Here is a 13,081-nt window from a genome sequence, read left to right as displayed (position 1 = left end):
AGAGCAGCAGCTGGGGTCTGCCTGGGCTCCAGGAGAACACACTGCAGCGCGTTTCATTTCAAACGGGAGCAAAGCCTGAGCGAAAACATAGTCTGAGCATGGGCTTGCTGTCTGCAGGATTCTACTTTTATGAATGTGGTCTTTCTTCAGCAAGCAGCCAGGGTACAGCCAGTTTACAGGTCTTTGTGGGGCTTTGCCATGCCACGCGGACTGACTGCTGGTAAAACCTGATGAAGCCTTAATGTGGACCACAAGAACCTGCAGAACCTGTGGGAGCTGCCACTTAAAGATGCACTGATATGCTAGAGAAGGTTTTTCTCCCAGTGTCGAGACAGAGGGGTGAGGTACTGCATTCTCTGGGCATGCAGAGGTGTACTGCCAAAGCCCACAGTGACATCTGGCCACGGTTTCCAAACGTTAGTGGCCGAGTTGCCTGATACTGCATCTCTGACTGGATGTTCACAGCATATAGTTGGACTTCATACCTGGGAAAATTGCTTGAACTTCTGGAAGCTGCGTCATTTTCCAGCTCTGACTATAACCTGGAAAGGGTCACAATAGACCTGGTGGAGGGTTTTTTAACAGGAACTTATGTATCAAACTAAAAAAAAAACACCAAAAAATCAAACCACCTGTGGCTCGCCATCTCCCTTACTTCACAGTTAAATGCAAAATTCCCTGAGACTAAAGAGGAGACAATAGATAAAGGATATAGGGAAACTTAAATAGGGGAAGAAAAGCTGAGATGATGGTGGCATTAAAAAAATTAACTCTTCTCTGTTGCTCCAAAGAAGTCAGTCTCTGCCACTGATTTATATATGCAGAGGGTGTGAGTACCTCAACTACAGAAGTATTTCATATGTGGCCCTTTTTATATTCAACACAACAAACAACAGCATTAAAAAGTGCATCTGTACAGAGCATATAGAGCTGTACAGTTCAATACTTACCCTGTCTTAAGCTTTGATCACTGGAATTAAAGTGCTTAGTGTATTCAAAACAGTTGTAGACCTGGATTTTCACTGCCCACCAAGACTGTGGTATATTTTAGACTTTTCATTTTTACTATAAAACCTTGCAATACATCTACCTAAGCAAGGAGAGGGAGGAATGTCTAGTGTCAAAAGCACAACCCCTTAATTTTGTCCATAACAATATAAACAAACACAAAATACAATCCTTTCACACACATGTTGTTTTTCATGCTGTTTCTCACTCATTCACCTGGAACTAGAAAAAAGGAAAGCACAAAAAGGACCGCACCACTTAAAACTTCCTATCAACAGCAGACAGGTAAGCTTAGTAAGTCTTCCACCTCAGAACACCTCCTGCTCACCATCAGACTCACTGTGGCATAGCCCTTGCCCTGTTTCTGCACCTTAAAGGCCATTATTCAGTATTCCAGCTCATGAGCACTGGGCATGCACAAAGGCATTCAGTCTGTTATCTTGCTCAGATAACAAGACTAACAGCTCTAAAACCTTCTAAGCAACTGCCTTTAAGTCAGGTCCTGCATCTGGCAGGCGACACCTGCCGCTGCTTTTGACCTTCTGTCACTTTTTTCTTCTCCTGCTCCTCTGCCTTCTTCCGCTCTTCTTTTAGCTCCTTGTATCTCCATTTGGGAATCTGCAGATAGGGGTCATCCTTCGCACTGCTCCTCCTTCTCGCCTTTTCTGGCTGGAAGGTGGGTGGAGGAGCCTTGCTGATACGGACTTTGGGGATGACAAATCCTGGCCTGACGCTGCTCCGTCTAAGCAGGTGGAGTGGCAAGAGGCTTGCTTTCCTTGTGGCTATGGTGTTCACCTGAGACACAGCAAGGCTGATGGGCTGCAGGCTGGCTCGCCGGTCCTTCTTCTTGGGGATCACTGTGACTTTGGAGTTCTGAAATAGCTTCTCGTAGCTGCTAACATGATCTTTGTCCTGAGAGCGGATCTCCTCGGCTCTCTGCTTCCTCAGAATTTCTTGCACAGCCAGCCTGCGTTTCCCCACAGAGGGTGGGCTGCCTGGGCACACGGTTCGGCACGACACAGCAATGAAAGGACTGCCCAAGCTTGTTGTCACCTTCACCATGTGGTCGAGGACCCCATCTTCTTCTGGGCCATAGAAAGACCGGAATGAGACGGCTGCCCTCACGCACTCAGAAATCCTCTGCAAACAGCTTCTTGGCTCTGCAGCCTTGGCAAGGAGTTCCTTCATCTTTGGCCATTCTGGTTTATATTGGTCTGAAAATTGCTCTGGGCATGGCCTCTCCATCAGCTTTTGCATGATGAAGGCAGATTCTGACCTTCCTGTGTAACACGCCCATTCCCATGAAGTTAGTCCACGGCTTGGATCAGTCACGTGAACATTTGCCCCTCAAAGAAAAGAAAAAAAAATTACCGTTAAATAATGAAACTGCCTGCACTGTTGTTTTTATGATCAGTTGCATCAGGCAGATCCCTGCAAGAAAATGTCACACAAGACACAATAATATTTGTATCAAAATGAACACGTGTTAAGGAGAGATCAGGTTCCTGATTTTCTGAACTCCTGATATATTAAAAAACATAGCAAAAGAAATGAAGGTTATACATATGAAATTCTCTTAAAACAATGAAAACAATGACATAATGAAATTCAATTGCATTGCGTATTGCCTGCCATTTTAAAATCCATTCACCTGATCGTGCAAGAAAAGGGTATGGAAAATGGAAAGAAATGATTCTGTAGACAAAAATTGTTCCTATACAGAATAACGTGTTTTGCGCTGATTGCTGCCACTCAGAAGAGAGGTCTTGGGCTAATGATCACAAGTTCTGTGAAGATATCAAGTCAGTGCTCACTAGGGGTGAAAATCGCAAATACAACACAAAGATGTTCTAGAAAAGCATTTAAAAATACGGAGAGAAAAATAGGAAAAAAATAAAGGAAAAACCAGATGTACAATTCAGGCTCTCTTATCTCTGGAAGGACACTGTAGAATTAGGAAAAGTTGATTATGACAAGGGTGATCAAATATAAGGAAAGTGTGGATAATGGATGAGATGGACCTTCAGTCTGAGCCCAGAACAGTTATCTCATCTGCCTTAGATTAGCACCGCTGAGGAAAGTAATTGTTAACAAAAACATCCTATTGTCACCAAGTGGGCTGGCCATAAGAGATGACTGGGACACATGATAGACAGTAGAGGCCTAGATATTTGAAGGACAACGCTAGGTCCTGGAAGGAAATGATTTCTAGTGGTTATTATCTTTTGGCCTGACCTTCTTCCATTCCCAAGCTATAATCTTTATCTATTCAATTCCGACATCTATCGCCGTCACCATTCTTTCTTCTCATATATTTCTGTATCCTTTTCCAGCTCCGCTTTCCTTCTGATCTCTCTGTGTTCCTATAAATCCTAAGCAAAAGAGACAATCTTGGTTTAAGTATAATTTACATGAATTTTGCAGAAAGCACCACTCAGAGAGAAAGCATAGGGGCACTGCAAGGGTTCAAGCATGGGGCCCAGACTGAAAGGCAGAGAGGAGGCAAAGAGGAAGACGAGTTAACCAAATCAAAGAGCTCATTAGCTGTGGACCGAAGAAAGGATTGTGAAATCTTGAAGGCAGCAGGGTTTGACAAAGGTCATGACCGTAAAAGCTACAGACAAACCAGCAAGAGGAGAAACAAAGACATACAAAGACTGCTCCACTAGCCTGTTTTTGAACCATCTTTCCCAAGCTTCCTACCACTGAATCTCTCCCTGAATCTCAGGCTAGCCTCCTGTCCTGTCCCATTCTTAACACTTGCCTGGTTCTGTGCTCCTTCCTGCTAGAGCTGACTGGGAACGTGGAAGATTACATGGAAATTGTTTCCTTGTTGTATGCATAACAGGCAAGGATTTACTGCAGGAAGAATGGTAGCTAAAGGAATTGCCTCCAAATATTAATTTTAATAAACAGTATGCTCTACTTTTAAAAGAGCAAGAAATCTAGACAGCTGCTTATTATTGGCTTCAAGAAAAACACACCAGCTCCACCATGGTGCAGCTGTGAGCCTTTGGATCAGAGCTGTGCAGGGAGAGCTGTGTGAGAAAGTGCTCATGGGCACTCCCTGCCTTTCCTTGGCGCCAGTATGGAGGCTCAGACACTCAGCTCCGGTCCTTGCCTGAGCTATATGAGCTATGTGGCCTGTGCCTGGCCCCATGCCTTGATAATTTGGACCCTGACCCACAGACTTCATTTCTTGTTTGACCTCAGACCTACCTTGCCTCTGTGGACTTGCCTTGCAATCACTGCAGGGTGATCCTGGTTATTGTCACCAGACTGGCTCTATTTCTTCAAGAAGCACCTTTGCTGATGAGTTTAGTGCCTCTGTGTGCCTTGCGGCCACCCTCGGCTGACCTCCCTTGGAGGAGAAGGCCCATCCTGCTGCTCTCTGACAGATGATTCCCTAGGTGTTTCGGAAGCTTTGTCTCAGAAAACAATACTACAGACTATTGAAATCATGGTCTTTCAACAGAAATCGATGCTGACTTTGTACCTTGTATTACAAAATCCCTTCTAAGGCATGATTTGCTATAGTGGTATTGATTTTCTGTACAAATCAGGAGACATTTCTGAACAAACTTGTCATTCAGCAGAATGCCTCATCTGGGAGAGACATGAATAGTCATTTCCCTTTTTAAATGTGATAGCAGTTTTATTTAACTAATTGTCATTTTAATGTAAGCATGCCCTACAAGTTTCCTTTTAGGAAAGCGGCATTTGCCACTTGCCTTGATTTTCCTACAAAAGTTGCCCTGAAGAACATTTCCAGGACAACTAGTTTGAATACCCATGTGCCTTTGAGATATCAATGTCCTATTTGATTAAGAATGTTTAACGTCCCCTAAGATGCAAAACTGACATCCTGAGTTTAAAGACATGGAATGAAAGAGCTCAGGCATCTGTTACCGACCTGTTTTATATGCAGTATTTAAAGCCCAGTCTCCAGATTCAGGGCCGCTCTGACGCCTTCACCAAAGCAGCACTGAGCTTAAGCTGGAGATTACAGCAGGACATGACATGTGAATTACAACCAGCATTTCTGTGCCCCCGCTCGGGCTGGCTCGCTTGCTGCAAGCTGGCAGCCCGGCGGTCCTGGCAGCGCAGCAGCCTGTGACAAACTGTGCACTCACGAATAGCAAATTCACATGTTCCAGAGACTCACTTTGAAAGAGCAACACGATGGCCAAGTGTCTCAGAACACCTTAATCTTGTAGCGATTGACCTTGGCCACTCTCCAGGAACTCAAATTTCAGAAAGAGCAGTCACTTCAGCAATCCAGCTCCAGCCATCTGTCATGCATTGCCATTACTGCTTCCCCATCTGACTGTGTTAAATCCATGCTTAGGCAGCTAGGGAGGCGAGTTATTTTCCTCTGCTGATCTCCTGGCACTGCCATAAGTAGGTGCCCATCAGTAGAGATCTTACCCAAGCCACTAAACAGATAGTGGGTTTAAAAGCCTCCTGGCTGTAACTCTTTTCTAAAGAAAGACACATACCTGTTTTATGGCTATGCAAGCAGACCCACTGCTGATTATGGGTGTTTTCCCCAGTATATTTCAATGCATTCTTATTTTTTAATGTAAAATTTTGCTAGTTTAGTTGTGAAATTTTCACACCAAATCTTTTAATAACAACTTTCACCTTCTTCAGCAAACTAGCACTTTATTGACAGCAGCCACTCAGTATCCCTTAAGCCCTGAACTACTTCTAAATCCATTCTGCCTGAGCAGCTCCCTCCCACCATTTCACCAGACTGGTAAAAAATAATCAGTTATTAAAATGAGTGCAGGCAATATACTACACTTCATTTGCAGCCCCTATTTTGAGATGAAAGTGTGAAGACCTGCAAAATACTCTTCAAAACCTGTATATAAACTGCAATTTAGAAACTCAGCGTATGTTAATTCTACACCACTTTAGCTAACGTAACGGATGGTCTTTGGTATCCTCACTATCTCTGGTGCACAAAGAGGCTGATACAACTTTCTGTAGATAAACTTGATACAGGGGCTTAAAATGTCATTTTCTGGCTGACTAAAGGTTTGATCTCCCTCAATATTCTGTTTTCTTACAAATCATGAAAACGAGAAGGTGGGTATTCAGATGCCAGAGGCAGGAAGTGCATAGTGAGCTTTGATACCAATACTTCTTGTACAAGAAGTAGAATAGCAAGGACTGAGTTATCTAAAAAGATTAAGAGGTTGTGAAATAGTTTCATTTAGTAATTTATAATGGACACTGGAAAATTCTGAACTAGTATCTGCACAAAGTAGGTGTTAGTCCAGAAAATGCATCTGTGTCTAGCAGCACTCTAGTTCTGACAGTCATTTTATACTTTTGTGTCATAAAAATTTAACTCCAGGATGAATGATCTGATTCCAAAGCCTTGATTCTAGTATAAGAGGCTACAAAACCTTGCAGAAAATAACATGCCAGATACCACGTCATCCAAACACCTAGAAATCTAGAAAATGGGTATTATGAAAATGAATGAAAGTAATATAACTATGCTTGATAAAGGCCTGCAACTCATATTCAGATTATGAGGGGTTAAACTTCTGTGACAGCAAAATGACTGCAATGAACTGCTTAGTCAAGATCTCTCTCAATGAAATGGACCTGTAGGATTCTTGGTCTAGACAACAGTCACATGCAATCTGTTAACATTTCAATAATATTTGTGTCAAATATCTACAACTGTAATACAAGAATACACAATAATATATACTAGTGATTTAATTGTTAGCTAATAATTTATATACCAATTACTCAATGTAATAAAGAGATACAACACTGTGGCTGAAAGATGCAGTGTGCTGGGACTGCTCCTGTAGAGGCTGTTGCTGCAAGGCAAATTCTTGCCCTTCCAAGTTTCCTCTCCAAAACCTCTTCACCTTGCAATGCATACAGCTGGAAACTCAACCACAGTCAAGAGCCATCAGCAAGAAATATATTTTGTGTTTTGAGATGTGAAGAGAGTCAGGTGGGCAGAGATGGATCTGCTCAATCCCTGTACCATGACTTCCTCCCTGTGGCAGATACAGATCTGCCCTGTTGTCAATAAACTTGGAGACCAAACTCAGATCTCTACAGGAGTTAGAAAGTAAAATTATTCCCTATGTCACCAAATTTCCCACCAGTGTCCCCCATGGGATATGAATCCTACACTCAACATGAGCCCAAGCCCCCAAAACTCTCCATTTCCTGTCTAGCACCTGCCACAGCTGGAGGGCAAAGTGAAGGTCTGGGTATGGTCCCAGCATCATCACACCCCCTCGCACCATCACACCCATAGAGTTGGCAGCAAGAGACCTTCGTGTCTTTCCCAGCCATTTAATGAACTTCATTAACCCCTTGCCTACAAATCTTGATGACCACACTCTCCAAACACTCCTGGAGGCAATGAAGATCACCCTGAGAGCTCTTTAGAGAGCACCTGTATGAGTTTCCACAGGCAAACAGCACTCCTGTACCCATAGCACACGGACTCACCACCTTGTCTATGACTTATGTAAAAGCTGCACCCACTTCCAGGGGTGGCTGCAATACACTTCTCAGTGTAAACACCCCAAGAGCCAGTTTTCTTCTTGGTGTCTGCATGTGACCATCTAGTATTTACGGTTAGATGATGACGAAGAAGCAACAAAACACTTCACATACCTGCCAACATCAAGGCTTTCACACATTCCGTTCGGCCCTGCATCGCGGATTTCATCAGTGCTGTGAACCCGAACGCATTCCTCTTCTCAATATCAAGCCCAGGAAAATAGTTCAACAAATAGTTTGTAATGGTTATGTGCCCTTTAAAGAAATGAAAAAGCAGAGAATATAAGTCACAGAATTAAGGAGCTATCTCAGGGTTAACCCCAAACTTACTCCTGCAGGTTTGATAACTGGAAAAATGCAAATTTTGGTCTCCTTTCTTTGTATCCTCTTCTGCTCATTGCAATCATCAACCTTAGGGCTAAGTGACACTGACTTGTGACCAGACTGCTGGGATGTGTGCCTGAAAATCTGATTCCCCCCCCTCTCTCAAATTGCTGTCCTCTCTAAAAAGCTATTTTAAGATAAGGGAATGACTGAAGATCAGAGGTGGTCACTCTGAGGTTGTAAGGAGCCTCAGTTTTTTGACTCAAGTCAGCAGCACTGCAAAGGGAATTCCTACAGCCTATGGAAGGAAGGCCCACCACCGAGGGCAACTCACCACAGAGGTTCAGCTTTTTTCTCTCCCCTAGTAAATTTGAGACTTACAATGATGGTGCTTCGTTAAAAAATGATTACACATGGTATTTCCAGCCAATATAACTAATGAACCATGCCAGGCCTGATACGAGATAAAAGAATATTTTATATAGAATCCCAAATTTTTATTTTCCCATCTGGCAGTGTAAAGCCACTTGTCTACTGTCCAGCAATAGGAAAATGGGGCTGATGTTCACTTTTGATAGTAAAATAAACGACTTAAGTTCCGTTTCTAAAAGCAACTGTTGTTGCTGTTCATGTGCCTTGCACACCAGGATAACTGGTGCCAGCAAGAGCGTACTGAGCAGTGGAAGACATCTCTGGCTAAATGGTTGGGAGACCAATTAAAACATCAAGTCTTTAGAATATAGCTATCAGAACAAGATGGATATCTAGTGCCATTATGACTCATTCAAACCAGTTTTCCCTGCACTTGTCATTCATTTTATGATGCTTTGGCGCTTTATAAAATAATGCAGTCTGTCAGGCAGCTGCAACAATCACAATTTAATTACTAGGAGCTGTAAAAATATTCTCTCATCTCACTCTGCAGTCCAGCTGAATCTGCTGTGATGCATGTCATTCAAATTCATCTAGAAATGTTACTGAAGCAGATTATAATTCATACAGGACAATTTTAAAAGTCTGTAGTGCCACATCTGGTGCAGATTTCATCAACAGTCGCTTTATACCAACACAGCCCTGCATTAGCTTTGGAAAGCAAGTTAAGAAAATCTTTACCAATTAAAGACATTTTCTAGGTGTTACTCTTTATCTCTTAGAATTTGCTGGACTCTGCCACCTTGCTGCATAACTGGAAACTCCCTCCTGAAACCTGAGCAGATGAACTTAGCGATGCCAGAGTCACAGAAAATCAAATAAGAAGCTCCTTGTATCTTGCTCAGTCTGGTGCAAATGAAATGTAAAGACATGTCAAACTGTAACAAGCTGAACAAAGTGAAAGTGAACCGAGTTCAGGGCAGGTCCTGCTTACTCAATGCAGAGGCTTCAGATCCACTAACTTCATGGCATAAGATCAAATCCTATCAGGGTATCAGTTAATATGGAGAGAATTTTCGTGCCCAATTTGTTTTGCAGAGCATGCGCTGTTTCACTGACATACAGTGTGTGCCTTCATGAAGGTTTTGGAACAGGTGAAATGCTGCTTTTTTACCATAGAAATTAGAGACAGGAACTAAAACAAGGAGAAATTATAAGATGTAAGATTTTTCAGTAGTTACTACATTGCTAAAGATGCTCTTCACTTTGAGAAACATACAGCTGAAGTAAGAGATATTTTGCAAATCTGGGATGATCCTAAGAGTCAATCTGGAAAGACCTTGCACAGCTAAAATTCTCCAGGGGACTACAGATGGCCTCAAACGAGACAGAAAAAACACCAGCAACAAAATAACAAAGAAAATAAAGAGGTTTGTGATTCTCAGAAGTTTTGTGTCTCAGAGATTCCTTAAAACCGCTTCAGTTCTCATCTGCAGGAGCTTTTGTCCTCTGAGGTTTACTTCAAATTTCTAGTTCAAACAGATATCAAATTCAAAGCAAAACTCAGAGCTGCCGAATTTTTAAGTTTTTGTTCAAACCCTGTCAAACGCTTTTGTTATAAGGCCATAAAGTTTTCTTCAGTTCTCCGGCGTCTGGGTGAACTACAAGTGTGCATCTAAATTGTAAACCGAGTGAGTCTTCTGTGATTTAAAGTCTGCTATGAAAGCTGTATGCAGCTCTAAAATAAATTAGCCTGGCCTCAGCCAGTTTGGGCTCTTGCTCTTTGTAAGCCAGATCTATCTTCTACCAGAACTGGCATGCTAAGGGTACACTTCTTTGCCCCATGAGCCGTATTTAGAGATCAGCACAGATGTCTGTAATAGTTTAATTCACTTAATTGCTACCACAGAGGAAATGCCTATGATTACAACATTACCTAATAATCTAAGTAATACAGGCAGAAGGATAAACTACACAATAAGGAAGATGCTCTGTCATGTAACATCCCAATTTTGAAACACACCTGGAAAAAGCCTGCATTTGGTCTATGGGTGGCGAATGCTTTCTGATGGATGGAACCAAAACCACACAGAACCTTTTATCCTCTGGATGCTTTCGGTGTTTTTGTTCTCATGTCTCCCTTAATAAACAGAAACGAGGATAACTTCTGATTTGGTGTTCCCAGCTCTGAAGCCCTGCACCAAACTGGTCCCTGTAACATAAAACATCTATACTTTGTGAGCAAATAGCACTCTCTGAACACCTGTATTTGCCAATTACTATATACTGCCACTGATGTACCTATGTCCTCATCATCATGAGAACTGGGAAAAAAATGTAGTGTAATTTTCCTCCCTTTCCCTGTTTTTTTTTTAAACCACTTTCCTTCCTTCCTTTCTTTCCACTTGTTATTTCAATCTGTTGTTTGCATCAATCTCCCTTTTTTTCTGTATTGCCCTTGTGCTGATGTTTAATGATTTGCTACTACTTTAGCAGCATCGCCACCCGTTCCTGGGTACCACCTGCTGCAACAAATTTATTTTGAAGGGCAAAGTCTCCTTAAGAAGAGGTTCCATGTCTATGAGAAATATTGAGAGAGCAAGTGAACAGACCGATTTTCAAACCTGAAATTTACTCAGTACCCAGAGAACTTTGTTTATGGTTATTTTTCTATACTATTAAGCTTGTTAAGAAAGTACAGCTTTTCATTGATCCCTCCAGCCTATCTTTCTCAGGCCAGCCCATGCAAAAAAACCTTCAGCTTTAAATACTTTCCTTGAAGGATGAAAAATCTTAATTTATCAAAAGCAATATGAGGAAGTGAATTCACTTATCTTCTGAGACTCTAGCTGGTCTTTAAGGTAATTCTACTTAGTTCAAGCTGATTCTCAGATTTGAGCATCATGTCTGGGCAGTCATGAAACAGCAATAGGCAAGTGTGGATTTTAAACTCCTCTAAAAAGTAAGGAAGCCTCACTGTCACCTCGCTTAATATCTGTACCTCATGTTACAGATACGGCCTCTGAAACACGAGGAACGATCTCTGAGGACTGCACTCTCTTTCTCATCCAGCTCCTCTGTAGGGTTTGGCTGTATGTGTTGGTCCACCTGGTCAGCGAGTCCTAACGAAAAATTGCAGCATTTTCTGAAATCTTCTGATATCACCTTAAAATTAAATGAAATAATGTGTATTTGCTATTACACTTCCACAGAAAAAAAGCATACTTCTGGTATAATGTGGTGTAATTGTGGATGCCCCTTCCCTGGAGATGTTCAAGGCCAGGCTGGATGAGGCCTTGAGCAACCTGGTCTAATTAAGGATATCCCTTGGATTAGGTGATCTCTAAGGTCCCTTCCAACCTAAGACATTTTATGATTCTATAAATAACAGAGATCTCTCAGAATAATTTATTTGGCAAAAATGTTATTATTTATGTAGTCTAAAGTTAAAAAAAAATAACACACAACCAAATAAATTCTCCACTAGAGAAAACTCTTGTAAGCTTTGCTTATGCTGCTCGGTGTTACTACTTAACATCCAGCAATAATTAAGCAGCATCTATTGCACTGTAGCTCTTCTAGTTGCATTATTAACCTCATAATAATCTCTATTAACATTACAGCAGTATCTTGTAATAATGAATTAAAGAACTGGTGTCAACACAGTAGCTCAGGATTGTCACAGGCAGTGGAAAGCATCCAAGATCTTAGAGTTTGTAAAAGCTTCTGCTGACTCCAGTCACTTCCAGTTGCTTTGGGGATCAATAGCAAGTACTGGCAGAGAGTGTCAAGTCAATGTCAGACCTCTGGATTAATTCTGAGCTCATTATCATGAGTTATAAAGGTCAGGAAGGAGTCAGTGTTAAACCTTTTATAGTCCAAATTTGTATTAGGGAAGATAAATAAAAGTAGGTTAGAGTTCTGGAGACTTCTTTGGAAAGCAACTATTACCGTGACTTTGTTATGAACATGACTACTGTGGTCACAATTCTTTCTTTCAGTATTCAAGACCTATCTCGCAGTGACTTCTTTGGAAGAATTCACTTTGCAGCACAACACAAACCCAGAAATGTCTAGTGGCAATATTACTAAACTAACATCAATATCAAACTGCTCCAGTCTTTAGACATGATCCATTGATGTTGCCTGCTGGAAATTTGCTGCCTCCAGCCACAGAGGGTCTTGGAAGGAATACTATGTCCCATGAACTGCCATGAATATTCCGTATTCTTCATCGGTGAGAAGACATGATAAAGATCAGGTTTGCATTGCCTTGTAAAGTGTTTGCCTTTGAGAGGAAAGTTTGAGGCATGCAAAGGAAATCATAGATGCAGAGACAGGCAGCCCTTGGAACAGCTCTTAAACTACAAAGTGATGGCCTCTTTGGTAAGTTTTTTTCCTGATTTATATGCTTTAGCACTTTGTTAACACTTGTAAGAGAAAACAACAGCTTCCCTTAAAGGTTAAAGCACAAAGTTTCATTTCTAACCAAACAATCGACTGTTTTTCAGCTGTACACTTGGACACTAATAACTCTTTGGGGAGCATCTCTTACATTGATGTGATTTGCTACACTGAATTTGCTTCACTGAATATTACCATGCTGGGTGGGATGAAAAAAAAAACTTGGAGATAAACTCTGCTCTCACTCCAGTCTGCATCAGGATTGAGATGGATGATGCCAATATAATCAGTCTGTTATAAAAGCAACATTGGCAAACACTGAATCCTGCTAAAACTACATAAATAGGTGGGGTTTTTTTGCTTTTATCTATGGAGTCGTTGAAGAATGTCTTAGCAGCTAAGATATTTCTAAATTCTGATATAT

The 13,081-nt window shown here is 41.6% G+C and overlaps 1 protein-coding gene across 1 annotated transcript in view; it reads right to left on the bottom strand.

The window, feature by feature from the left end:
* Window positions 1-1,503: 1,503 nt before the first annotated feature.
* Window positions 1,504-13,081, bottom strand: part of ANKRD33B (ankyrin repeat domain 33B) — a gene marked incomplete at its 5' end in the record, with an annotated part of 12,339 nt that continues 761 nt past the window's right edge. Inside the window, 2 exons of the mRNA XM_009872652.1 lie at window positions 1,504-2,354; window positions 7,672-7,812. Coding sequence (XP_009870954.1) covers window positions 1,504-2,354; window positions 7,672-7,812 — 992 coding nt within the window. The remainder of the gene's footprint in view (window positions 2,355-7,671; window positions 7,813-13,081) is intronic.

This window comes from Apaloderma vittatum, unplaced genomic scaffold, assembly GCF_000703405.1.
Source record: "Apaloderma vittatum isolate BGI_N311 unplaced genomic scaffold, ASM70340v1 scaffold18387, whole genome shotgun sequence".
Classification (NCBI taxonomy): domain Eukaryota; kingdom Metazoa; phylum Chordata; class Aves; order Trogoniformes; family Trogonidae; genus Apaloderma; species Apaloderma vittatum.
Note: the sequence above shows the minus strand (reverse complement) of the source record. Positions and strands in the feature narration are given on the sequence as shown.